The following is a 27,678-nucleotide window of genomic DNA, read 5'->3' on the forward strand; positions in this document are numbered from 1 at the left end:
TTTATGTTATCGATACCAACAGCACTGGACTGTTAAAGGATGGAAGGGTCTGGCTTTTGTTGGGGTGGTATTCTGAAGTCAAATTGAAATATGGTGAAAGTAAAAGTTCTGAAAAGCCGAAGTGCTGTTTTATTGAACCAGTGATAGAGAGGACTGAGACAAGTGAAACAAGATCCTTACGAAGCACTGGAACATACATGATGCTAGATGCTGAACTGCCATACATCAGTGACATCAGTGAAGTTTCAGCTCATTACACTACACAGAAAGCCAGAGTACGGTGACAGAAAGCAGGTCGTGTCATAAAATGAGTAATCTTAATACAAGACAGTAATCAAGTGAAACTTTTCTACGTGCAGTTGCTGTCAAAGGTTTTGTTTCTATTTCTGCCTGTCTCTGTGCTTTGTACCTCTGCAGTCTATCAGTCTTCTCAGTTATGGATCTGATCCTGCTTCCATCAACATTAAAATAGGGAGGATCAAGATTTCTGTTATCTGTGTATTTAGAAGGTGAATGTAATGTGCTTTTTGCTGCAAGCTTCTCCTGAGTTTTGATATGTGGTCTGTTCAAAGACTTACAGGATTGGAATCTGAATTTTAAATCCATTGGAGGAAGAACCTTGCATTCAGCACACAGGGGTTCAATGAACCTATTAGTACCGGCTAAGAGCAGTGAAATGGTGCTCTAGATACCACAAGTTCCCACCGTGAAATAATTTCAGTCTCTGAATACCTACTGCAAACCTTTAGAAAACTGTACGTTCCATTTCCAGCAGAGCTTCCCCACTAGCAAACTCCTTGAGCCTGTCAGCCAACCAAAGAAAACCAGCCCACACATCAGGATCCATAAGCAAACTTGGCTAGTGAATTATGGACACTTCACCTTTTCTTTTGTAGTTCAGGAGTTACCAGCCTTCCAAATCTAAGTCACCAGGCTATGCAACTGCCTGTCTCTGTCAGCCGCCTTCCTTCCGACCTACACAGGCAGGAGAGAAGCCTTTCCCCTATGGAGTTGCTGGTTTGGGGAGGTTTATGCTTACAAGTCTTTGTCTCATTTTCCCCTAATGTTCTTCTTCCTGGAAAAAAAAACCAACAACCCAGATGTTCCCAAATTATTTTATGCCTAAAACCCAAGGAACCCAAATCTGTGACATCTCTTTCATCACATGGCAACGGAACATGATGTCGCAGATTAAATGTTTAGAAAAAACATGTGATTTCATAATGCAGAAGATGCGCTGACCTGTGACAGACGCATTTCTGTCTCAGCCACAGCTAGTATACACGTAGAGGGAATTGAGGAAAATGCCTTGTCAAATAAAGTTCGTATAAATTCTCTTCCTGAGTTGCCCCAACACAGTAATCCCTCCTTCAAGTACTCTGGGCTTAAAGAAGTCGCTGGAAAATGCCGTTCTTTGAGGCAGAAATGCAGCTAACATAACTCGATACGTTGGTCACCCGTCCTCTGTGAACCCAGGGGAGGTGGCCTGTGCTTTTCTCTTAAAATTGAAAAATAAAAACCCACTCTGCAGAAGGTCGTGAGTTGGGAAAAGTAAAATCGGCTGTGGGTTAGGCCTCGGGGGAAATATAAGTTACTCATAAAAAGCTACAGAGCAAGTTTTGATTAGTTAAGTAATCTGGTACATAGAATTTATTAGAGCTTAAAGCTTTCCTGTGGGACTCCCCTAATAGTACACAAATAGAGGAAAATATCAAAGAAATGCACTTTCTGACAGACACAGACAGCTACATTAATCCTGGCCTGCCTAACACACATTGGAAGGAGGGGTAAATCCCACCCGTTTGTTCCAGCATAATGGTCCAGTTTTCATGTTTTTACACATTTGTGTTTCTGATGAATTTCTTGGTAACTTAATGCTTCCAACACTCTCAAGCTGTTCCCAAGGAACACATAGAGAAAAGAGGAATATTGCTTCCCTAATAGACTCAAAGATATCAAACTGTCCAGCAAAAAGCTCAAATACAGAATAATAAAGACCCGTTTTTTCTCATAAGCTTGAAGCCCTTTTTCTTACACTTTACCACAAGGGGAAATTCACCAGCATTTTTCTGCTGGTATAAGTAGACCACTAGCTTTACCAGGATAGCACCTTTTCTTTTCTGTGGAAGTAGGATGTCCTCCAAACGCCCCAAAAGAAGGAAAAAAGTTTCTCTCGTTATGGAAAGAAAGTGTTCACATGGTAACTGTTTGTGGTAATGGCTGCAAAGCAGGAACAGCACTCCTACCAGAGTTTCACAATGCTGTTTTATTTCTGTATTTTCCTTCTACCAGAGTATTTACCGTGTCCTATTGCCCCAGTGGGGAGACTGAATGATAAGAAAGAGCTGCTGAGACGTGGTGCCTGACAGAGGAGACAGTAATGAAAGCTTGGCTTCCAAATTTCGCCATAGTCTTATTACCACAGTTGGAAAATAGTCCTGTCTCTCAGGAAAGCCACAGGTTTTCCACTACAGCAGAACCTACTTCTCTTCCACATGCTAATATCCCAAAGTGATTGTATCACTAAGCTGATGCTTTAACCACCATGGAGGCTGTCCTGGCTGATTAGGGAAACAGGCACCTGCATATCATCTGCTTACATACATAACTCATTCTTTGGAAAATGGAGGAGAGGAAATGGGGAGATAAAACTAGCAATGTGTTCTTTGGGTTGTTTTAAAATTCTTTAAATCTTATTTTGCAGGTATTCAGGAGGGGACTCAATGTACCAAATGCAAAAATAACTGGGCACTGAAGTTTTCCATCATCTTATTATATATTTTATGTGCCCTGTTAACAATCACAGTAGCCATTCTGGGATACAAAGGTATGTATGCATTGAACCCTACATTTCACTTTCAGCCAAGCGTGTTTCCACATATGTAGGCAGACAATTTATCACATTAAATATCAATACCTTGGCAACGTTGGCTTTTGTACACACATAACAACAAACTGCAACCTTAGAGTTTCAAACAGGTTTGAAGTTTTGAAACTGGATTGGACATTTGAAAGAAAAAAGTTAGAACAAATTGATCATTCTTCTACCATGAAGGAGTACTAACTGGAAGACTCAAAGCTCTGTAACATGTGCTATACCTTGATTTCACTGAGCTGTTTTACTATACCTCACCTTTCCAGAATAAATATCCTTAATGAGAGTAGCCAGGATACTGGCTAATACTAATACAGTATTTATCACAGTAACAAAGTGTAGAATCAATATTACTTTGAAATAGCTGGCAGAAAGATTGAACCAGGACGTGTCAATGTATTGAGTTATCTACAATTATTTTGATGAACAGAGATGCTTAGATGCTTTTGACAGTAATTACAAAGATCCTGGTAGTTAGGCAACCTAGTAATGGAGAAAATGTCATTTGTGCAAGTCATTGGTAGGGCATATTAGAAAGCACAACTTAAAATTCCCATATGTCCTCAGCAGTAATTAACTGTTGCCACTTAGGCATTCTTATGAATGTTTTGATGTAAATGCCTGGTTTTGGAGTAATTGCAGCTATATTAAGTTAAATAAATAAGACATGAGTTTCTGGTAAGAAAAAGTGAATAGCATAACTGTATTATAACAGGACATTGCAGTTTGTTGCATACAAAACAAAGCTAGCTTTAAACAAGCTACTTGAGTATAGCTCTGAGAGTAGCTTCAAAACCTCTCCAAGAAGCTGGGTAAATATTCATGTGATTAGCATGCAGTGCATCCTGTGCCGCCAGCAGCTGCGCTCGTAGCAGAGTTGACATCACCTCTGGTCCTTTGCCAGTGAAAGAAAAGGAAATTGTGGAAATAGAAAGGGATAAATAATTATTTTAGAGGATTTGGTACAGGTTTGAGTGGGAAGAAGATTAAAACTGCTTGGTTTAGGTGGAAGATTCAGGCAGGGAGATGAGAGAATGTGAAGTACAGAGACATATAGGTATTCCTTTGCCATGTTAAAGCAGACGGAATGTGTCAAATTAAAATCGCATGTAAAGAAATACAGTACATATATAATTGGTCACATATTCTCTTGAAGAATGTGTAACTGGTCTCTGAAAGTCAAATACTGAGGGAAAAAAAAAGTGCCCAGATTCAAAAACTTGTTCTTCATCTCTAGAGATAAGATCATTTGGTTGTATGGAAACAGGGAGGACAAACTTAGGCCTTTTGCAGATACAAATCTGCAGAGATCTGCTTACAGCAGATGAGGATGGAATCCTTCCAGGCTGTAACCCAGCCAGTAAACACCTGGGATGTAACAGAATTTTTCCTAAGAGAGTTTTATACAAGGCTGTCAGTTCTGGGGCTCACCAGAATACTCCGATCTCACTCGGCGTCAGAAACAGCTTATCAAGTTGGAGGGAACATTGCTCTGTATCTTGCTTTGGCAAGCATTTATTCTTGTGTGGGAAGCCATAGCAATAAGGAAACTGTCCAAAAGATCTCTCCAGGAGAGGGAGTTTCTGTTTCAATCCATAGTTTTCAAGATTCTTTCTCCATGGGGGCCTCTAGCATTATCTTTTCCCTAGTCTTTGCTCTGGAGTACCCACCTTTGCTATACTCATTTTTAAAACTTTCTTGTACTGAGTAGTCATTGGTGCCTGACCAGAGACTAGTCCTTCTGTCATAGCAGTACCAAGCCACATCTACCCAGGGAGAAGACAAAAGAATTTCCCACAAAATAATGGAAAAAAATAAGATTGTAGGAAGGTGGATAACGCACATCTTGCTCATAGACCTTAAGACATCTTGGTGACCACTGCTCCACCACTCACCAACTTGGTGACTGCTCCATCTGAATGCCAAGGGCAAGAGGCATACTCTGGAGAAAAGTCATGTTTACTCTAAGGTGTTACTTCTGTAACGCCAAGCAGCAAATAGTCATGTCAGGTACAACCCTTTGTACCTGCAGCCGAAGATCTTCATCTCCACAGTGCCTAAGTGCTGATTTGCAGGCAAAACATGAATTAGACAAAACCCCAGCTGACCGTACACGTTCAAAGGACTTACTGCAATATTTTTGATCATTGAGAAGGAATTAGGCCTTCAAGGAAGAAGAAAGCTCAAAATTTTATAGAGCTCTTGAACTCTCCACTCTGCATCAGAGTTTGGCTTGTCTTTTTTTTTGAAATATTACACTGAAAGAAGGAATTTTGCTGGCATCAGGGTTTCTTTCAGTCTCTTAGCTGAGTTTCCATTAAATTTGCCTCCCACACTTATGTTTATAAAGCCCAAAACTGCTTTTAAAACTTCCATTTCCTACGTGGTATTTAGATCTCCTTTGTGATTTAAAATGTTAAAACTACTAATCAGTGGATTAAACATGGCAGGCAAAAAAATAACTCAATGGGAGGCAAAGTCAACATAGAACAAACTGGTGGTAAAAATTACATAGTAGGTTAGAGAAACCTGAAACCAAAACGTGAATTAAACATCAAGGTCACGAAGAAATAACAAGCTGAGTTTACTATTAATTTGCTTTGAGAAGGCATATTAAAATATTGTTAAAAACATCTGTAATTTTTTATGCATTAAATTAAATGCAAAATACAAAGTTATACTTTTTCTGGCATGAGCCAGTGTCAGCCTGTTGAAGGTGAATGATCTCCCTGTGACTCACTACAGTGAGGGAAGTTAACTTGCTTTCAGCTTGAATTTGATAGTTCTCATTCTCTAGTCAGGCCTTGTTCTTAAGTTTCTTGACTAATGCCCACCGTGACTTCTGTCTACTTACTTTATGTCTCCAAGACAGTCTTTGCCTGCCATTACCCAGGGCCAGCACATCCTGGCGAGATGGCACATTTTGTCCCTGCTTCTGAAATAGTGGCTCATATGCAGACAGTCCTCACTGTTCCAGTCAGCAGCTGCTTGAAATTTTGCCTTCTTTAGGGGGGATCTTTACCACATTTTCTGCAGTGACCTTGTCATAAAGTGAGATGACAATGTAGACAGATCTGACCAAGCTGAGAATTAATATCCAAAAGCAAGCTTTAGGCTCTGAGATCAGCAGACTGTTGGGAGCAGCATAGTGGCCTTCATAAGGGATATTAGGCTGGTATGCCATGTTTCACCTTTGCCTTTTTCTGGAGAAGATGGAAAGTGGCTGTTCAAGCCCGGGGCACTCCTGAGAACTTTCGTTCCACTGCTGGGAGTGCTTCACATGCTCACCTACCACTGAAGGTTCCATCCAGCGATGGTGGCGGGAGCTACTGCCAGGGAAGGGAAAGCATTCCAAATAACTGGGCATCTGTCCGTATGATCTCTTTTGACAGCAAGAGCAACAAAACCTACTTTGGCCACAGCTCTCTACTCGTTCTCCTCAGAGTTCATACTTTCCTCTTGCAGGGCACTAGCAAGAAAGAAGCTACAATTTGCTTGGGGAAGGAGTATGTGTACAAAATCAAGTCCCCCAGGCGCACCATTTGTTTGACTGTGGAAGCTAACATACTGCCCCTGCAAAAAGTAAATATATGCATTGGTCTGTGGGATGACAAAATTCGGCTTAGCCTGCCTCACCAAGAATCCTTGAGCAAACCCTGCAGTTCACGTTTGCAGAGATCTCTGCGGGTTTTGCTGCTGGAGCTGGATGGCTTGAACTTGGTTCTGGCCTCTCTCCTTTACACTTCACAGGACTGACTTGTCCTCTTAGGGGAAACAGAATTAAAGTAAAGGAAATGGTTTGCCTGATATAGCTAATTCTGGACTTTCATCAGTTAATCTGGATAAGTCATTGCTTGTTGAGTGTCAAATAGATGAAAATTTCTGTATTTGAAAGCAGCCTCTAAACCAGCATCTTCCAGATAAATGTTGTGTCAGCACTTCCAGCCCAGGGCTGCTGTCTGGCATCCAGTTACACATGAGAATTAAAAGCTGTGACTTTCTGACAAGCTGCTAGGGACTGAAAGACCTTTTTAACAGCCTTCATTAGTGACCTTTCAAACATAGCCCAGGCACTGTCATCCACACATATCATGGCCAATTGTCAATAATACCAGTAAGGCTTCTGATTAAAGTCCAACTTCAAGAAATTTTTGGGGTGTTCCACACAAAGAATGTCCATAGCCACAGGCCAGCTTCAGTCTTTGTAGTGTGGGATTGTGGTTTTGTGTATTTTTTTTACTTTCATCAATCAAAAATACCATATGCTTTTGTATCTTTAATTCCATCCAATCTCAACTAACTGCCAGTACAGGCTACTACATATTGATAGGATTTCTACTATTTTCATTTGCTTTGGACTCTTCAGGGGAATATTTTAACCCAAGTTTCTAGTGTCCAAATTCATTAAACCATGAAAGCATTCTTGTTGTTATAGGACAGTATAAAATCTCAGTTTTACAAACTTAAGATCTGACATACAAACTGGCATTCATTTGTACAGGAAAAGGAAGAAACTGCATTTTCCTTTCATTATTGATAATATATATATTAATTTTTGAACACCAAGTGTTTTGCATAACTGCAGAAAACAGGTGAATATTACACTAAATCTTATTTAACAAGACCCATAGGTATTGTGACATTGCTAGTCAAGGTACAGGTTCAGCAGAAACACTTGGAGTAGACCAAGCAGAAGTTATTGAGCAATGGTCCCCCTGGAAAAGCAAATCCATTATTATAGCCTGGAACTCTTTAGCAATCTGCTGTCATCTCAGATACAGAAAGCCACACTCTGACTGCATCTTTGCACACACAGTGGAGTCTCTGTTTTACTGGCTTGTTAGCAATACAGAAGGGAGCAGACAGGTAATCCACCAACGGTGTCTGGTCTCTCTGAAAACCTTGAGACTTTTTCTCTGTTGTAACACTATTTACTTCAATTCAGTTGCACCAGTGATAATCTCAGTTTGCTTTTTCTCCTGTTGGTTTGAGGGAAGCAATAAAAGCCTCCTGTGTAACTACGGTACTCAGAGTCAGAAAAACAAGGACAAAGGTTAATACAGAAGGAGCAGCTGGTGGACTGCACTTTAAAGGTCTAGGATTCTTGTGGTTGCTCACGAGCAGCAGAAGATTGCCTGAATTTCCACTTCTAGTAAAAAACCAAATCTTTGTATAGCAACAACTTCCATGAAGCTGTTTCTTAGTTGCAGATTATCTCACAGACAGTTACCCTCTAACCCACACTGGCTTACAGAATTGGCTTCACTGTCTCAAGGCATGGGAAGCACCTTATTTCTTCTGATGGAAAGGAGGGAGCTGTAGCCTCTCCCACAGTTGGTTCAGATCCATTCTGCTCCCAGTGTAGAAAAAGGGTTAAATAATCTTGTGATGAGAAGAAATTTCTGCCCCTGGTTGTGGCTTGAATGAACAGCTGAGGAGATAAGGTTTGCTGTGGAAGCTGGAGGCTGCTTCTGACCTTGCAAGCATTTCCCATTTTTGCCCCTGAAAGTCACCCCGGGTTCTTTATTTGTTGCTCTGCTTTTTCCATTTCCGTATCAATCCCATCAAATAATCAGATTGCCTCCGTGACAAGAAAATGACCCAGACATGACAAAATAAGGAGCACATCGGCCAAAAATCTGCACTTGCTGAGTGACTGGCCTTTCAATGTTAATGAGGAAGGTTGGTTTCAAGACCATTTTGAGTGGTATCTGTACCATTGTCAAGATGTTTAATAGCTGTATCTCCGAAATATCTGGTAATTGCACCTTCAAACTGCTATCTCAGTCCAAAGTTTGCTGTCCAGGTGGCATTTTTTTAATGATTAAAAGGCACTGGAGGGAAAAAAACATCCTTTTTAAGGAAAAATGGCTCATAGCAAACTAAAAGGAAGTCTTGGCTCATGCATCTGAGCCTTTAGGAATCAGTCTGCCTTTGCCACACAGCACTGTGCTTGACACACGGAAATACTGTTGAAAGGATTTGGTTCATGAGGAAAACCCACAAGAAGGATTTCCTCATTCAGGAGAGAGATGGCTCATGAGCAAAGAAATGCTTGGGAACTGTAGGCAGACTGATGAAGTGGAAGAATGGTGGGTCCCACCAGCAGATAGGAGCTCATCCTTCCAGCGTTTCACAGAGCCACGGAAGAGTGTAGTGGCAAGCAAAGCAATTTTAAGGTGGTTTCGTTTTTTTTTGTTTGATGTTAGTGGTGATTTTTTGTTGGATTTATTGTTTACTAGGCTTTTAAAATAATTTTATTCTTTCCATAACATACTGTTTTCTTTCCTCTAGTTGTAGAAAAAATGGACAATGTGACAGGTGGCCTGGAAACATCCCACAGAAGATATACAGAAAAGCTCACAGAAGTGGAGAGTGGGCTGAAGAAATTAGGTAATACGCACACAACCAAAGCCCCTTTGTATTATGGCTTTAAGGTGTTCTCCTGGCAGGTAGCAGCAGGAAATTTGCCTGAAAAATCTGTGGCTCTGACAAGATACAGCACTTCTATTCCAATGTCTCGAGTACTTGGGATAGCACTTCAAAGTAAAGAGCAGCCCTCCTTAGGACAGCATTTTAAGCATACTTCAATATTTACAGTTCCCACTGAAATCACTGTGAAATCATTTATACTAAAATAAACAGAGACTTAAAGGTTGTCCTTAGGAGAGAGTCTTCTCTGAGGCAGAGATGTAAAACATAGCAGAAGCTGCTCCACAGCACAACAGATTCTACATCAATTGGAAATCTGCCACCACCCAGTGTCCTGGGTCATCCTGATGCTGTTTTAGCAGTTAAGATTCAAACCTGAAGGCCATTTTAAAGGGTGCACAAGGAGTGAGGCGTTCAAAACTCTGATGAGTGAGGCAAGTTGATTACTTCCATAAAATATTTCGTAATCAACTCAGGGAACACAGGACACAAGTTGGTTATGAGTTCAGCTATCCCAAGTGCTATTGCAGTTCTCAATTTGCAGGAAGATGGAAAAAATCTTGGATTTCTCGTTCTACTCACTTAAGTGTACATTTCTACATTTCTTCCCTGTCTGGAAAGGAAGCAGAGCTGCTTATTGTCCATTTATATATGCACAGACATATAGTTTATATAATTAGTTGTAGTATAAAAATAAATAATTGGTTCTGGTATAAATATAAATATATTAAATATGAATATTATTAATATATGCATAATGCATGTGCAGTTTATTTGAAGACTGAAATACATTTTGTTTAGCTTCATAAACCACATGGTGAGATGTGTATTTCTAGGAAAAATTACTTGCTTGCAGCTTGATCATAAATTTTTACAACTTCTTCCCCTCAAAAAAATAGCTGGGTTCTGAGGTATTTGCACAGTGCATTTAGTTCAAAGACATGGAGTAATTCAGTGGCATGTGCTTTTACTGATAAATATACAGAAGTAAATGTTACACCTTCAAGCACATGCAACCTTTGGGTTATATTTGGGTTATTATGTTATGCTGATTAAATTTCCACAACTTGGAGTGCCTTTGATTCATTCATGCCCACACATTTTTACACGCTGCTGGATGGATGGCCAGTGAGATGCTCAGGACCTTCAGTTCCCACTTAAATGGACTTGCCCATGGAGGAAGTTAAAAAAGTCATGGAGCAATGTGTGTGGGAGGCATAAAGGTAAGAGAACTGCTGTAGGGCCAGAAGGATAACAGCATGTGGTGAATGAAAGACAGGCCTTCAGGGATTAGCTGTGTGTGAACCTGGCAGTTGTCAGAGCTGTGTGAGGAACACAACATAATTTGAGCTATAACGAAGAGGTAAACACAGAGTCAGAGCTCAGAAGATCCTGGAATGAGACAAGTGGCGGGGAGAGGAACTGTGCTTGGGAAGATGTCCGTCCACAAAAGACTTTGTAAACACTTCAGACTGAAGTCTCACAAGCCACCATTTGATGTTTGCCATCATGACTCATTCAAACACACCAGAAGAAAGCTCCATACACAGCTGTATTCACTGTAGTTTATGAAAACCAGTCTGCTTTCTCTTGGGGACATATGAAATGATGGACTTCAGAGTGCGTAATTCATAAATATAGCTACACTTAGATGAGGACAGCCATATATGAACTGCATGTAGGAGAGAGAAGTGATTGAGGTCAGGAAAGGGAATCTTCCAAGTGAGTGTTGACTGCTTATGTGCTTGGTTTCCATGTCCTGGCAGATGAGCTGTGCAGCCAAAGAAGCTTAATCATATTCAGACAAGCTTCCAGAAGTATTCTGTAGGGCAGTGTAAGCAAGAGCAGAGATGGTCCTCAAGGTTAGAGGTTTTGCCTTCCTCAGACTCAGAACATGAGGAAACAATAACAGCAAAATAAATGTCATTAAAAGCAATAGTAATATATTAGAGAGAAAACCAGAAATACATTATATCCTGTCATATTTGGAGTAGCCTGCTGGCAAAGCTTTTGTCTCTAACCCAGGTTGTTTTAAAAGAAGTATTAGAACTTTTTTAAAACTAAACCCAAGATTTTAAAAAACTGGAACTATAGGTACTAAATCACAATGAAGATATTCCACCTGCCAGGAAAAAGAAGACTAAAATATGAGCAGCTAAAATTTACTTATGAGCTTTCAGCAAAATCCAGCTGTGGCTTCAAAACATATACTTACTGATACCTCTTTAGTACTTTGAATTCTGTTTGCCATTCAGTTTTCACTCAGAATACAGCACTACTTGACTGCATTTACTCATCAGTGGTAGTTTTTCCCATATATGATGCTAGAATCACCATTTTGTTCTCCTCAAAAAAACACAAGGTCTTCATTGATTCCTCTATGATTTTAGCTCTGCTAGTGACAGAACTTTGCTTAGTGGTTTCTCTTTTCTGGAAAAATACAGCATCCTGTCTATTGACAAAACATTTTGACAACCTGACTGTACTTAAAATACACTGTGCTTTCTTATACTGTGTTTTTAAAAGCTCATCCTAAAGCCTTTCCTTTTTTTTTTTTTTTCTCATGTACAACAGATGATCAAGCTGGGCAAAAAGCCATGGACACTAACACTGAGCTGTCTAGCTTCAGATCTGACATTCTGGCTCTTCGTCAGCAGCTTCATGACATTGCAGAGAAAACTACCAGAAACAAAGATACACTGGAGAAGCTGCAAGAGTCTGGAAATGTATTAGATGATAGACAGAGTCAAATGAGAAGTGCCTTAGATAGTAACTCTATCATGATCATCAGTGTTAATAAGACTCTTCAGGCGTATACTGGCTATATCAACAATCTTCAACAAGACACAAGTAATATCCAAACAAACTTGCAAAACCAAGTGCATTCTCATAATGTGGTCATCATGAACCTGAACAACTTAAACCTGACACAAATGCAGCAAAGAAATCTTATCAGTGTCCTGCAGAAGTCAATGGAAGATACAAGCTTGGCTATTCTAAGAATCAAGAATGACTTTCAAAATCTGCAGCAGGTTGTCCTTCAAGCCCGGAAGGACACTGATGGGCTTAAGGAGAAAGTACAAAATTTGCAGACTTTGGCTGCCAACAACTCAGCGCTGGCTAAAGCTAACAATGATACACTTGAAGACATGAACAATCAGCTCAGCTCCTTCAGCGGGCAAATGGAGAACATCACCACAATTGCCCAAGCCAACGAACAAAATCTAAAGGATCTCCAGGAACAACATAAAGAATATGAAAACAGAACTTCTGCCAAATTTAACCAGCTAGAAGAGAGGTTCCAGGTCTTCGAAACTGATATAGTCAGTATCATTAGCAACATCAGCTACACAGCTCATCATCTACGAACACTGACTAGCAATCTCAATGAGGTCAGGACAACTTGTACAGACACCTTAAGTAAACATTCAGATGAGCTGATTTTTATGAACAGCACACTAGCCAATATTCGCTTAGACTCTGCATCCCTCAAGGTGCAACAGGATTTGATGAGGTCAAGGTTAGATGTTGAAGTTGCCAATTTGTCAGTAATCATGGAAGAAATGAAGCTGGTAGATTCCAAACACGGCCAGCTCATCAAGAACTTCACTATCCTACAAGGTATGTAGCTTCCCTAATGATGCCTCTGATAGTCTATGCCAAATTCCTGCTTGCATTACTTGTTCAGTTCTGTGGAAGATAGTGTATGCTGGTACAGAGTTCTGGGGTTTTCCATTATCTAATCCTAAACTTTGTGAATGTAAATGTTGCTTGAATTTTCCTTATTAATTTTCCTATGCCTTCTTTACATAGCTACAGTGGGGATGTTATGAAAGAAGGTTCTGACTTAGCAAAATTTATTCTGACTGACTGACTGGATCTGGTTTTGATTTAGTTTCTAAAATAAGCGAGTGAAGGTGTGGAACCTCAAAAAACCAATGCCTGCTAAAGAGGAAATGGCTAAAAAATATATATTGGACTATTCCCAGCAAGGCCCGCCCTTACTGAAAAACAAGTTGCTATTTCACTTTCAGCCAGTTGTTAGTCTGCCAGAAAACATCCTACTTTGCTTAGTTTTTTAATCCTGGGATATTTTATTTTCTCCAGAAATAAATAGCATCAAGTTTAGGAGGCTTCTCCCAGCCAAGTATTATCCCAGATGAAAAGAACACTCATATTTCCAACCTGATGTGAACCATTCAAGCCTAAAAGCCTAATCACAAATATAAATCCATTGCTCTAAATAAACTAAGGCTGAATTAGAGCCAAGATTTCATGTCTGTAACCATAACCTCTCTGATTTCAACCAGGACTGAATCACTGCAGTTTAGGAATTTATCTCTGGAGGATTTAAAAATACGTAGGTTGGCGGGGGGAAGAATATTGGCAAGGCATTTGCTCATCCATGATCAGAATCCCAAATTATTTTGGTTTTTAATGTCACAATGTTGCCATTTCCTAATGCGTGTATCATTCTCTTTCCTGTTATAGCTGACCAGTTAGCAACTAGTACTTCTGGTCTTTCTCACAGATGGCCTGTTACTTGCTATTCATCATTTTGACCCTTTTTGACAACCCATTACTGACAAAGCAGTGAACAAGGTCATTGCAAGAGAAAGAGTCTTATAGTCTAAGAGAGGAGAGGTGGGGCTAGAAGGAAGCAGCAGAGTGAAGGAATGGCAGCATCAACACGCAGGGCAGAGTGTGCCTTGCAGGGACTGGTGCCTCAGCTGGTAACCTAGGGCATGGTGTCATTGTCCAGTTCACAGGACAAGGTGCTTCAGATTATTTTCTTCTGCATCCTGTATTTCATAGAGGCTGAGGAAAGATCAACGTTATATAGCACCCAAGAAGCAGATGTACAAGCATTACTCAAAGTAACTGTTAACCCAGTTTTCACAGTTCTGAATATCCAGTGTTGCTGGTCTGAGACACATTAAATGAGGACCCCTCGTGGGCTTTTTTGTTCTGTCCATATCCCCACTTTGCATGCTTACATTGTTTCAGGTCCTCCTGGTCCAAGGGGACCTAAAGGTGACAGAGGCCCTCAAGGTCCTCTTGGCCCTGCTGGCCTAAAAGGACAAAAAGGAGAGAAAGGAGAGCCTGGACCACCAGGACCTGCAGGTGAGAAGGGCCCACCTGGGCCAACCGGGCCACCAGGAGAAAAAGGAGGAAAAGGTTCTAGAGGATCACCTGGCTCCAAAGGTCAGAGAGGTTCTCCGGGCAAGACGGGTCCGCCTGGACCAAGTGGAGACCCAGGACCACCAGGTCCACAAGGCAAAGATGGTCCACCTGGACCACAAGGTCCACCAGGATTTCAAGGGCTGCAAGGAACTGTGGGAGAGCCAGGGGTACCAGGACCTCGAGGACTACCTGGGCTGCCTGGAGTCCCTGGGCTGCCTGGTCCAAAGGGCCCACCTGGGCCACCAGGGCCACCAGGTCCAGGGATGCCAATGGCCCTACAGAGTGAACCTACATCAGTGCCCGAGGCTAATGGTAAGCTATCAACACACTGCATGCATCTTTTAATGAGATACACATAGTAGAGGGTGCTCACCACTTAGTTTCTAGTTCAAATAACCTCTGCTTCCTTAGACTAAATGTCTGGGATTTATCACAAAGAGCCTTGTTAAGTGAAGACATGTTGCTTCACCTGTTGCTCGTCCTTCTGATGACCTGAAAGTTCATGTTTACAGCTAAAGAAAAAGCAGCAATACTATGAGTAATATATAATCCCCTCGACCACACAGCTTAGGCTTGATTACACAAAGTCAGGATCCTAATAACTGAGACTGGATATTAGGAAAAATTATTCACAGAGAGGGTAATCAGGCATTGGAACTGGCTTCCCAGGGAAGTGGTGAAATCACCATCACTGAAAGTGTTCAAGAGCTGTGTAGGTGAGGCCTTTAGTTACATGGTTTAGTGATGGACTTGGCAGTCCTGGGGTAAAGTTTGGACTTTATGATCTTAAAGGTCTTTTCCAACCTAGTTTATTCTGTGATTCTAAGTAACTTCCTAAAGTGCTTCAGGTCTCAGCATACTGTAGATGGATGTGGGATCCTCCACTTACTATTGCCCCGAAGCAGAAAGTTACCGCCAGCCCCTTGAGTTACCAGTAACTAACTTAACACAAAGAATTCCTATCACAGGTTGTTCTCCTCATTGGAAGAACTATACTGAAAAGTGCTACTACTTTTCAATTGAAAGAGAAATTTTTGAAGAGGCAAAGTTATTCTGTGAAGAGAGGGCATCACGCTTGGTTATCATAAACAACAAAGAGGAGCAGGTAATCACCTTCTCTTTCTGCTTTCCAAGGAGAGAGTTTGATGTTATTTAGCATGTGGAAGCCACAAGGCAAGTGGGAAGCTGAGAGCATTGTGAATTCATATGGTGAAGCAGACACAGTGATTGACTCCAGTTATCATTTTGTTCACTCTCTGCCTGCTCAGCAGCTTCTCCATGTGCAGAAGGGCAGAGCGTTTTGAACCTTTGAAGATGCAGTCCATTATGCCTTGCGTATTATCCAGAATGTATTTTTTGTAGTGGTGAATTTTAAATTGTCTGATTTGATACATGCAGCCTAAAACTACTGTGGTTGCCCAGGGGGGTTGTGAGTGCTCCATCCCTGGCAGTGTTCAAGGCCAGGTTGGATGAAGCCTTGTGTGGGATGGTTTAGTGTGAGGTGTCCCTGCCTATGGCAGGGGGGTTGGAACTAGATGATCTTGAGGTCCTTTCCAAGCCTAACTATTCTATGATTCTGTGATTCTATGACCAAAAAATATTTTTAATCTAACTGTAAGTGTAGCTGTACTTTTACAATTGTTCAACATAATTATTTGGAGGCTACATAGGAGTGGGGCTGTCAAGATACAACTGCTTACTTTGGGGTTTTTTCTTCAGTTTGTATCTGTAAGATGTTCCTGTGACTTTAAATCAACCTAGTTTTCATGCCTAGCTCTCTCTACCGTGATCACATGCAAACACTGTGGTGGATTCTAATGTGGTGCAGGGTCTCAAGGCCAACTCCTGAAGCATATGCTCAGAAAAATTTGTCTGTCCCTTCCTGTTCTCATAACAAAGATGCTCGTGGATCTAGAGCAGCTTATCCAAAGGTGGTTGTGTGTGTTTGTCCTGAACCAAGATCTTTCTTCCACAGCAATGGATAAAAAGACAGATTTTTGGAAAAGGCAGCTTCTGGATTGGACTAACAGATACAGAGAAGGAAAATGAATGGAGATGGCTGGATGGATCCTTACCAGTTTACACGTACGTAAATAAAAAAACAATGGTGTTTATTTTCTGCAGATGCTGCCACTTTTGCTGACACTTCTAAAAGCGTCATCTAGAAATTATCCAATGGATCCAGAGGGTTGTGGATGCCGATGAAATAATTTGTTACTGAGGGTACTGCTGAACTGCGTTTTTTCTCTCCCTTCTCCATGCGCAAGTCTTTCTTTCCCTGCCAGGAAGAAAACTGAATGTTGAATGAAAGTATCACATAACTACACAGCACAATGTTTCTTGCCAAAACATTTGCTCCTGACTTTTATTACAAAGTTGAGAGTTTTGCTGTCTTGGTTTGAATTTTCCTTATTTGCATTACAACTGGCTATAAATAGAGCACTCGTTCTGATAAAAAACGACCAGCCTTTAGATAAAGCCCAAATCCAAGTGGAAAGCATTAAACATAAGGAAAATGCATGAAACGAGGGTGTCTATGCTTTGGCCAGCTGAGAGCTGAATTGGCAGCTCTCCAGGAATCCTAGGGCTACACCTAATTTGTCCTAAATGGAACAGATTACAACCACCCAAATTTTTAATACTGAGGAGTGGACTAAAGAGTTTATAGGGCTGAGCGTGCTGTGCTCCAGAAAAACAGGCTACAGTTAGTCACATGTTACGAAATGATTAGCTGTGATCTCATTGGTGTTTATCTTGATGAGAAACATGGAAAAAGTCAGATGCAATTCCAATGAGCTGTAATATTTTTCCCTTTTGCCCCCTTCCCATTTTCATCTTTCTTTCTCCTTATGGCAGAACTGTGACTGAATCCCACTTAAGCTGCTGTTTTCAATAGGTTTCCACTACACCGTGGTTTTAGGTGCCCTGTCATAACCTCAGAGCTGTCAGTTACTGATTTTCACAGTATTCCATTACTTCTGGAAAGCCCTGTGTCCTCCGAGGTGCCTGGTCAGATGCTCTGTGTCAGGCAGGCATGTTTTTTAGCTGAGCATGGACCGTATCAGCCAGCAATCACAAGCTCCCTTCAACAACTTGTTTCTACAGGAAAACAGAGCTTTTAAGTCCTAAGAGTGGAAGTGTTTCTCACTTGTTAAACAAAAACAGGATGAGGAAACACTTGCTGTAAGTTTTTTACATGCCGCGTTAACTTTCACCACCAAACCTATTGATCTCAAAAGATACATCTATATATACTTTGTACCTTCCTTGTAAGTCCAAAAATACACTTATCCATAAAGCACATGGATTTTTGCTGTCCCTCCCAAGAGGCAGTCAGAGGGCTGAGCTCCTTTGCAGTGAGTGATGGCAGGGTGCTGCCATCTTGGCAGACTCATGACCCTGCGGGCTCCTCTCAGTCCCATCTGCCGGCAGGAACGCGGCATGCAGGCTTTGCAAGCTTGGAGTAATATACATGGAGCATGGAGCACTCCCACTGTATGTGCATGTACATTCAGACACTAAACTAAAGTTCAGCAGTCTAATTGTAGGTCTGTAAGTTTTGGCAGCCTGAGGCCGAATAGATTCCCTTCTTAGTAATACATCTGTTTTTCATTTTCAGTAAGAGTCATGTATTGTTTGTTTCAGTGTGTATTTCCCATTCAGAACGGATCTCATGATGTTTTTGTTAGTTTCTTGCCGTGAAACACTGTCATGTGTGCTGTGTTGTGCAATCATATCTCTTGCTTTTTGGTTGAAAGGAACTGGAAAACTGGGCAACCTGATAACTGGAGCCATGGGCACGGGCCAGGGGAAGATTGTGCTGGGTTGATCTATGCTGGGCTCTGGAATGACTTCTACTGTGAAGACGTTAACAATTTCATTTGTGAAAAAGACATGGACAAAGGTAAGCAAGGCACTTGGCTTGATTACTTCACCATACCCGCGGTAAATTTTCTGCAGCAGAACATCCTGGCTAGATGCTATGGCAGGGTCTTTTGAGGAAGAGGGGGAAACACATGTGGAGCACTTCTACTCAGATCCTGCCCAGCATGCACTTTTCTAATACCCTGTGCGATGCAGATGCTGGATTTACTGCATTTGGTGAAAGCAGCCTCCAAGCTGGCTGTAGCCGTGGTGTGCTCTGCATCTTGACTGTCTCCTGTAGACATTAAACATGCCTAAGATTTCAGACATGATTTGGCACATGCTCCAGACCCTAGCTATACTGCAAGCTGTATTTATAGACTCAGTGGCCACACAAGAGGGAAAGCTGGCGTTAGGATGGCTCAGGGACCAGCCTCAAAACCCCAAAAAGACTGTTTTGAGAGTTTGTGCAACATGAGGCACTTGGTGACTGCTAAGGAGATCTAAATATTCCCACCACTCCCAGGAGATGTCCCATGGGGCTGAGAGGCCAGGTCCACAGGCTGTAAGTAACTCATCTGCTGCAGTTGGACTGAAGGACTTCCAAACTGCCAATGTGGCCCAGCAGTCACGCAGGTGATTGCCATGGGGCATCTCTTTCTGGTTACACAGGCATTTCTGCAACAGCAGAACGGAAATGGTTCACATGGCTGCTTAGAGCCTGGCCCCATCATCACAGAGCTAGGTGGTATTTGTGTTCATGGTGGGGGCTCTGCGTAAAACATTATCTCTTCCATACAACCTGTCTAAACATTGCTTTGCCAAGGGTGCCCGGCTGCTCCAGTTGCAAATCGGTAGGTTGAATTTCAGTGAAGGCAAACAGAACTGTCAGCTAGAGCCAAAATTAAATCCCGTCCGCTGAAATGTTCCCCTAAACCAAACCAAAACAAAGTGCTGAACAAGCTTTGTGTGTGTATAACTCTGTTTGTACGTCCAGAGCAAAGGACCGTGTAATGTAATTTGCTCTTGTTTTCCTACATACATTGGTTAGTTTAGGAAAACTTCATGGTTTACAAATATTTGTCCTCCAGGACTTAAAGGATCTGAATATGAGTCCACTTGTACATACCTTGATGTCTGTAAGTTTTCTTATGGAAACGCACTTAAACTTCACATGGGGTTTTTTTTCTTTGTTTTTCTTTTTTTCCCTCACGCTGCAGGGCAAATATTTGGAGTGTAACAGGCTGTGACTTAACAGATATCTACATATTATGGAAATTTACTTCAAGAAGAAGATCCTGGGAGAGAGAGCAACATTGCCTACCAAAATTGAGAGGGGAAAAAACCCCAAACGAACAAAAGCAAGAACTGAAAACTGGTTTAAGTGTATAAAGGAATTCAGCAGCAGCTCTTCTCCAGCATCCTGCAATTATTCAAGGCATTTCAACCCACAGCATCAAGAAATACCGTTGGACTAATTCTGTTACAGATTTTCTTCCCAACCAGTAACCACATCCATAAGCGGCTTGCGTCTTCTAAGAAAAAGACATTCTATCAATCAGAATAAGACTGTTGGTCACTCATATAAAAAAACGTATAAAGCAACTGTGTAAACAGTATGTTTCATTTGCTAAATCCCAAATGTAGGAAAATTATACAGATACACGAATATATAGATTTTATATAAATATATATATATAGTCCAACTCTTATCAATAATATGGAATATACTTTTAAGAGCTTTTAAAACTTTGTATTTTTGTACAAAATATTTGCTTTTTACAATTGTTCTCTTTTTTACTGACTTTTTTTACAAATATAGTGCACAGGGGCCAAAGAAAACAATAAAGGTACTAATAATTCATTAATTTTTCTTGCTGGTTTGCTGTCAGGCGTAGCTCAGCTATAGAGAAATATTTTTCCATTTAGAAATATTTGTACTTTCCCAGATGATTTGTTCTGGTTAAATAACTTTTAAAGCAGATTTTAGGTAGTCTTTTCCATATTATATGCAGTCTAATCTGCATGTGTAACAATTAAGTTGACTAAGAACTAGATACTCATTATAGCTCTGATCACAGCCAGTGTTCCATTGGGGTACTATGCAAAGACCATGGTAATAAAAGCTTTTCCATCCTGGCTGCCTACCTGCCTGTCTTCTTTCCTGTCTGCCTGCTTTCCTGCCTGTCAGCCCTCTTGCCTTCCTGCCTTCCACCTCCTCATAAGAAAATGCCACTGAAGTACATCACCAGCTCTTAAGAATGAGTTTGACATGTTTTCATTCCTTCTCCCTTCTCATGAGGAATTCTGCCCCAGTAGGTGCTACCCATATTGCAAGTCAAGCCTAGGTGAAGGATTTGATGAAAACAGAATCAAAGGAGCTGCACACGCTGAAATATGTTTCTTTTTAAGACAGATTCCAAGATGTGGCAAGAAAAACACACCATACTCAGAAAAGTCTAATCGACTTCTCCAAAATGCTTTGTAAATCGATCTCTCTGTTTTCTGGGCCACTACTTTTCTCCCAAACAAAGTAGAAAATAAAACAGAAAGCAGTGTGGCTAATGGGATGATATCATCACCCAGCCAGTTTCCTCCATGGTCCCATGAGGTCCCATGCAGCTTATCAGGAACTAAAAAAAAATACTAGGAACCAGTTCATTAGTAGAAACCCTGGTTTTGGTTCCCAGTTTTTATACTCTTTACATGGCCAAACTCTATATCACAAACAAAGTTGTTTTGGCTTCTTGGGAAGGAGAGTCTTTTTTCCATTGCCTCCTGACCTGCCATTTACCTTGGCTGAATGCAGATAAGTTTGTTGAAATACTCCAGCTCTGTTGGAAAGAGATAAGATTTTGCACTTCTGATTTTCAAATACTGCTCCTAAGACCAACCAGTTAAAGACTGTTGCTTTCCTACATCCCATGCTCCCTCCGGTGTTCATTTGGCTTTTTCATTTTATCCATATTTTTATTAAAGAAAATAACATGTTACATTTGGGGATCTGTCCCATGGTACATATTAGCTATTAGACAGGAACAACATGAAAATTGCATATGTTTAACTAAAAGTGAAAGATCTGTGTATCACAGCTGCAGAAACCATGTGTCACCATGTTTGAGGTAGGCTTTTCTTCAGACAGTCTGGGTTTCCTGAGACATCTCTGTTGGCTTTTTCATCAAGTCTTAGATGCAACAGGATTCTGCCATACACCCTGTCATGCTGTACCTAGTTGTGTGTAGATATGTACTGTAGTGTTTACATGTTTATACACAGTGTCTGTGGTGATAATGTTAAACTGCTATTTGGGGAACAAGGTACTACTACTTGGCATGGCCAGAGAGCTTCACAAACCCTGGTGAGTGCAGCTTTGCAGAGATACACTGAATTACAAGCAGTGGTACCTTTGTTTTGAGTGTTGGCTTACTTAGGTGAAATAAGTCTATTCTGACCATGTTAAATGACCTTCTTCCTGGTTTTTACTGATGGGATAGACTTCTGTCAACAAAAGAAGTTAATGAGAAACTTCTGTGTAAGCCCCAGCTATACTGCTTCTTTGCCCGTTTCATCCTTCTGTTCCTTCAGCAACAGCAGTGATGGTGCATATTAAGATGAGATGATTCAAGAATCATCTAGCATCCTCCTGTCCCTCTAAAGAGGTTTTCTGACCAGCAGTGACCAACAGCTATAGCTGTACTTATGGCTGCATAAGGTTACAGAATTGCTGTTGATCAATGAAAGCTTCTTAATCAGTTGGAAACTAGCACAGCAGCTGTGCTAAATTATGGGCAGTTGGGAAGCAACCATTGAACCAGGACAGTTTAAAGGTGCGACATGTTTATGAATGAAATACTCATTTCAAAGTGAATTTCAGCCCTGGGTTGTAACTATTTATAATAATGTTCTAATTATTCACCTTTAATTGAGAAACAACATGTGCCTCTGCTCAAGCTCTCTGTTCACACATTGGAAGCATAGAGTGTAGCTGCAGAGCTGGCTGGAAAGCAGTGCTGTAGTTGTATGTCTGGAGTGTCCAGTCACCTTTAGAATCTGGCCTGAGCAGCCAGGTGGGCTGAGACAGACCATCCTTCTGACCCAGTATTCCTGCAGGAGGGAAATGGAGGTGTCAAATGGCAACACAGATTGAAATCATTGGGAGGACTGGGAGAGTGTTAAGACAGCTTCAAGAACCTGCCACAGAAAGGAGAGATTTGCAGGCATGCAAACAAGACACCAGAAAGGGGCCTGGGAAACATCCCCATTATATCCGCTTTCTGTATGGTCTGAGCGATAACGCAGGTTGTATGGAAAGTCTTAAGTTATAGGAAATTATTTTGTCCCAGCTCGAGTTTTGGCTTTCTTTCTTACGCACAAATGCTGTAACTTGGCATGCTGAGTACACATTTCCATCGTCCTTTTTCTTGTTTTACATCAAACTAAATGCAAGTTCATATACCCTGCCAAGCACTGGGACTGTTGCAAGAAGGGGAGGGGAAGGCAGAGAGGGTGCGAAGTCACTGTGATTTACATCCAGTGCTGGATTTCTTAAGGTCATTTCTGACTTGCTTCATTAATTTATTTGGAAACACCTTCAGCTGATTAGAGCTTATAAATCTCAAACTTTCATCCCCTTTGATGTCTATAAATAATATGTGCAAACGTTTCAATAAAGGAAACAGTAAGCGGAGACATGGAAGTGAATGTTGTTTACTCTGTGCATGCTTGTGTAACCAGGAGAGATGGGGAGTTCAGAGAGATGTGGAGCCACAAGCATTAATCTGTAGGTATTAAAAGTCAAACTGATGAGTATTATTTTAATTAAAGCCTTCCTTCTCACACCATCCTGGTTTGAAGCATGACTGTGCTATTTTATCCCTTAATTGCAGTTTGGGGGCATTGTTTTTGCAGCACCTAGGTGCTAGAAACTTGGTCTGAGCTCTGCAAGACCTTTGAGAAGGTCTTAAGTACCAAGAACTCCCTCTTGCAGTTCACTGTTCTAGCATGCAAAGCACTGCAGATGGGCCCCCAAGTGAAGAATGTCTTGAGCAGGATCGGTTCCTAGATTAGCCGTTATTGCAGCTACCTTAATTCAGCTGTTTATAATGGCTAATCTGATCTTGCTATTTTTCGCTTTCTCAGATGGCTGACCTCCTCTTTTAATTTTCCGTTCCTGGCAAGTAGCTCCCCTGTTTTTAGCAAGTAGCAGGAATTGGTTTCTGATCACTGGCAAGGCAAGGAGCTGGTCAGAGGAAACTGCTCTGCAGCAAGTAAGGGAAAGGTGGCCAAGTTGATTCATGTGTGAGAAAACAAAACCACTTTTCCCCAGTGCAGCTTCCTTCATTAAAAGCACAGCGGCTCACACAGATGCAGCATCCAAAGGGAACAAAATGTCTCCAGCCCCAGCCTCCAGACTCGCTTTGCTTTCTCACCCCTCACTTCTGTGGGTGTTCTGTGCCCCTGGAGCAGGCCCTGTGCTGCTGATGCTCTTCCTGCACTGGGACACACCTCTGCTCCCAGGGCATGGGCAGGAGCGAGGAGGAGGCTCCCGGTGCTTACCCGCACTCACTCAGAGGTAGATCGGGTATCTATAGATGGGAAAGAACAGTGATTTACAAAGCACGTGTTTCCCAGAAACCAGACCTTCCTAAAACCAGAGCCTATTTGTTCTCTCACCATCTTCATCTCGTTTTCTCCATGCTGTTTAGTGACAAAAAATAACAAAACCAACCAAAACAAAAACAAAAAAGCAAAAAAAAAAAATCTTGGCAAAAATAATTTTTGGAAGTTCTGATGTGTTTTCTTTCTGAGGGTGAAATACGTTTGTTTTTTCTTTCCATCTGGCTCAGAGATGAAAAAAGCATTCTTTGATTTCTTTTTCAAAATAAACTCAGTGCAACACTCCAAAATGTGTGTAGGGATTTTTATTTTTTTCTGATACTAGAACAATAAAAGCAAATCACTAGGCAAATAATGCTCTTTTTACACAAGATCTTGCATGCCATGAGGTTTTTCTTACCAAAAGGGCTTCTCAGAGGCATGTAACTATTGCCAGCCTGATTTTGTGACTGGAGGAAAAAGATTTTCAAGAATATGATTACTTTTGATGTGCCAGTTTGGGGGATTTTGTTTTCATACGTTGGGGAAGTGATTTTTAACGATTTTTTTCCACAGCAGAACCAGTATTTGCATAAAGAAAATTAGTTTTCATAGAATCATAGAATAGTTAGGGTTGGAAAGGACCTCAAGATCATCTAGTTCCAACCCCCCTGCCATGGGCAGGGACACCTCACACTAAACCATCCCACACAAGGCTTCATCCAACCTGGCCTTGAACACTGCCAGGGATGGAGCACTCCCAACTTCCCTGGGCAACCCATTCCAGTGCCTCACCACCCTCACAGGAAAGAATTTCCTCCTTATATCCTATCTAAACTTCCCCTGCCTAAGTTTTAACCCGTTACCCCTTGTCCTGTCACTACAGTCCCTGATGAAGAGTCCATCCCCAGCATCCCTATAGGCCCCCTTCAGGTACTGGAAGGCTGCTGTGAGGTCTCCACGCAGGCTGAACAGCCCCAACTTTCTCAGCCTGTCTTCATACGGGAGGTGCTCCAGTCCCCTGATCATCCTTGTGGCCCTCCTCTGGACTTGTTCCAACAGTTCCATGTCCTTTTTATGTTGAGGACACCAGAACTGCACACAATACTCCAGGTGAGGTCTCACAAGAGCAGAGTAGAGGGACACCTCAGTGAACAGAGTGGACTTTTCAATGCTCAGTTAAACAGAATGGTGTCTCACCCATATCACTGTGGGGTTGGCCATTTCTGCCGCTGTTTTGGAGAGTAGAGTTCAGTGTGATTACAGGACAGCAACATCAGCCCAGTAGAGAGCAATGTCTTGCGGGGGTTAGAGTTAACAGATGACACTAAATTACCAAGAGACCCCTTGATCGGAAGGAAGGAGGTTCAAGGACTGCTGAGACTACTGACTCCCCTGCAGCCCAGCTTCAATAAATCTTCCAAAAATTGAACCAAGGTCTACTTTAAAAATAATTAGATTCCCCTTTAATCATTTTGGCTGATCCTCCAAAACTTTATTACGAACCTTCTTTTAATAACCAGCATGAAAGTAATTATGGCCCATTTAGATACATTTGTTCTCATTCCAAGCGCTGTCCTTTAGCTTAAATAGCATCTCTTCTGGGACCATCAAGCAACTGTGGTGGTCAGTGGAGCCATTCATCTTGAGACAGTAAGGAATGGTTGGGAACAAACACATCCCTCTAACAAGCTGGGAAGCCCTGACGACAGAGCCTCGCTCTGGTCCCACTGTCCAGCCCCACAAGGGATTATCTGAGGACAGGCTGGGCTTCTTTGAATGGTGGAAATTTCCATACTCTTCTCTTGTTAGTACAGCTGGAGGACAGGGAGCTACAAAAGGCATGTAGAGGATGGTTTGCTGTTGAATTAGAGTAGGTTACAAGAGCTTGGCTTTTTGTAAGGTAATGCCATGTTTTATAACACATTTGAAAAACTAGTCTGTAGGTCTGAGCTTAAGCACACTTATTCTGGCTTTACACCAGAGCAGAATCTAAATGCAGATCAGACTTACACCCTTGCTCTTCAAGAGATTAAAATCTCCGATTCAGAGATCAGCATGTCACTTCCACTTTTTCTGATCTGTCTTGCCAAGGCACAAATCCATGGATCAGGCATCAGTGTGGTTCCACGCTCCGAGAGCTGCTTCCAAACTCCCCATGTTTGCAGTCATGCTCCTGCCAGCCTTGCCAGAGGTCCTGCTGATGGAAACTGAGAGTCTGAAATGTGACTTTGGAAGACGCTTGTTCGGGAATCCCTCTCATTCAGAAGTCTGGGCATACTGCAAAGATGACATTTCCTTAATTCCATCTCTATTACCAGCACTCATGTAAAACAGACGACGAGTTATTTTTCTGAATGGCAACAATGTATTTTTGTCCACTTTTTTTTCTATGTCAGAATAAAAGCCTAGAAATGGAAATCCAAAAAACTATCTTTTGGCACTGCAGTATCCCACTGTATCAGGCAAAGAGTGTTCCTGGATTAATGCCTGTGAGAACAGCATGAACTGATACTTGAACAGCACACAGCTTAGTGCTATCTGCTTGTGGAAGCAAACTTCACCGCAGGTACAGTCTTGTCACTGCTCTATCTGCTGATGGACAGGGGCAACCCTGCAGGCAGGCCTGCAGTGTTTCAAAGATAAGAGAGAAAACGTAAGACAGAAAGAGAGAAGAGTTGAGGACAGAAAGAGAACAAAAATAATAAAAGAAAGAGAAAGGGACAGATAGGGAGGAGAGGAACAGATGAAGAATGACCGAGGAGGAAAATGAACCCTGATGTTCTCATTGTGGTTTCTAGTAAGATCAACCACAGAGGAGCTCTCTTCTCAGAAACGGCATAACAGGGCTCTGTCGTGGTTCTCATAATTCCTGTTCTCGGTTGTGAAAAGAATGCATTCCTGCCTTGCATGAGAGAAGCATGTCATTCAGTTGGTGCCTGAAGTTATGTATTACTTTCCCAGCACAAACAAAAATTCCTGGTGGCTCCAGGTCTCAAAGGAGCTGGGTTGGAGCTTTTGTTTTGGTGTTTGGTAGGTTTTTCCTACATGTCCTTTTCCTCCTACACAAGTTTTGAAACACAGAATATTTGCTAGTTTTCCAGCTGTATTAGAAGCACAGAGCTCAGCTTTGGAAGGCGGATTAAAGCAAGAACATACAGCAGGTCTCCAAGCAACAAAACAATGTCTGCTGTGGGAAACAGATCCACAGCAGTATCTGGACTTGGAACTCCTATTTCTGTACTAAACTTTCATTGATATCTGCATTTGAACAAGTGTACTTTATGAAAAGTCAAACATCCATCTTTAAAAATCATAATAAACAGCAGAAGAAATGTACATATGTGGAAAGAGGAATTACTGAAACAAAGAGGTTGCTTAGCTTAAACAAACAGATGAACAACTGTTGAATCTGAACACCAAAGACAGTTCAATTTCAAATACTTAAGTGCTTGAAGTGATTTTAGAGGTGGCAGATTAAAATGAGTGACCACTGACTTTCCCTAATTTTTAACTTTAAGAGGCAAAACTTGGAGGCTTTAGTGGACTCTCAACAATCACCAACTGGTGATTTCAAGCAAAAGGCTAATTTCAAAGTAAGATCAGAGCTCTGTGTCCTGTTTTATCCAGATTATCCACATTAGGGGTGGGAAGGTGGTCAAAATTCTGGGTCAGAGCTCTTCACTACCTGAAATCAACTCTCTCGTTCTGTGTTTTGCAACATTAGA

The 27,678-nt window shown here is 41.5% G+C and overlaps 1 protein-coding gene across 1 annotated transcript in view; it reads left to right on the forward strand.

Annotated features, from left to right (window-relative positions):
• COLEC12 (collectin subfamily member 12) overlaps positions 1-23,042 on the forward strand; it is a 104,569-nt gene extending 81,527 nt beyond the window's left edge. The window contains exons 3-10 of the mRNA XM_065668088.1: positions 2,705-2,827; positions 9,170-9,268; positions 11,882-12,928; positions 14,315-14,803; positions 15,460-15,596; positions 16,467-16,576; positions 18,250-18,395; positions 19,576-23,042. Coding sequence (XP_065524160.1) covers positions 2,705-2,827; positions 9,170-9,268; positions 11,882-12,928; positions 14,315-14,803; positions 15,460-15,596; positions 16,467-16,576; positions 18,250-18,395; positions 19,576-19,595 — 2,171 coding nt within the window. The 3' untranslated portion in view covers positions 19,596-23,042. The remainder of the gene's footprint in view (positions 1-2,704; positions 2,828-9,169; positions 9,269-11,881; positions 12,929-14,314; positions 14,804-15,459; positions 15,597-16,466; positions 16,577-18,249; positions 18,396-19,575) is intronic.
• Positions 23,043-27,678: the final 4,636 nt, after the last annotated feature.

This window comes from Lathamus discolor, chromosome 2 (genome assembly GCF_037157495.1).
Source record: "Lathamus discolor isolate bLatDis1 chromosome 2, bLatDis1.hap1, whole genome shotgun sequence".
Classification (NCBI taxonomy): domain Eukaryota; kingdom Metazoa; phylum Chordata; class Aves; order Psittaciformes; family Psittacidae; genus Lathamus; species Lathamus discolor.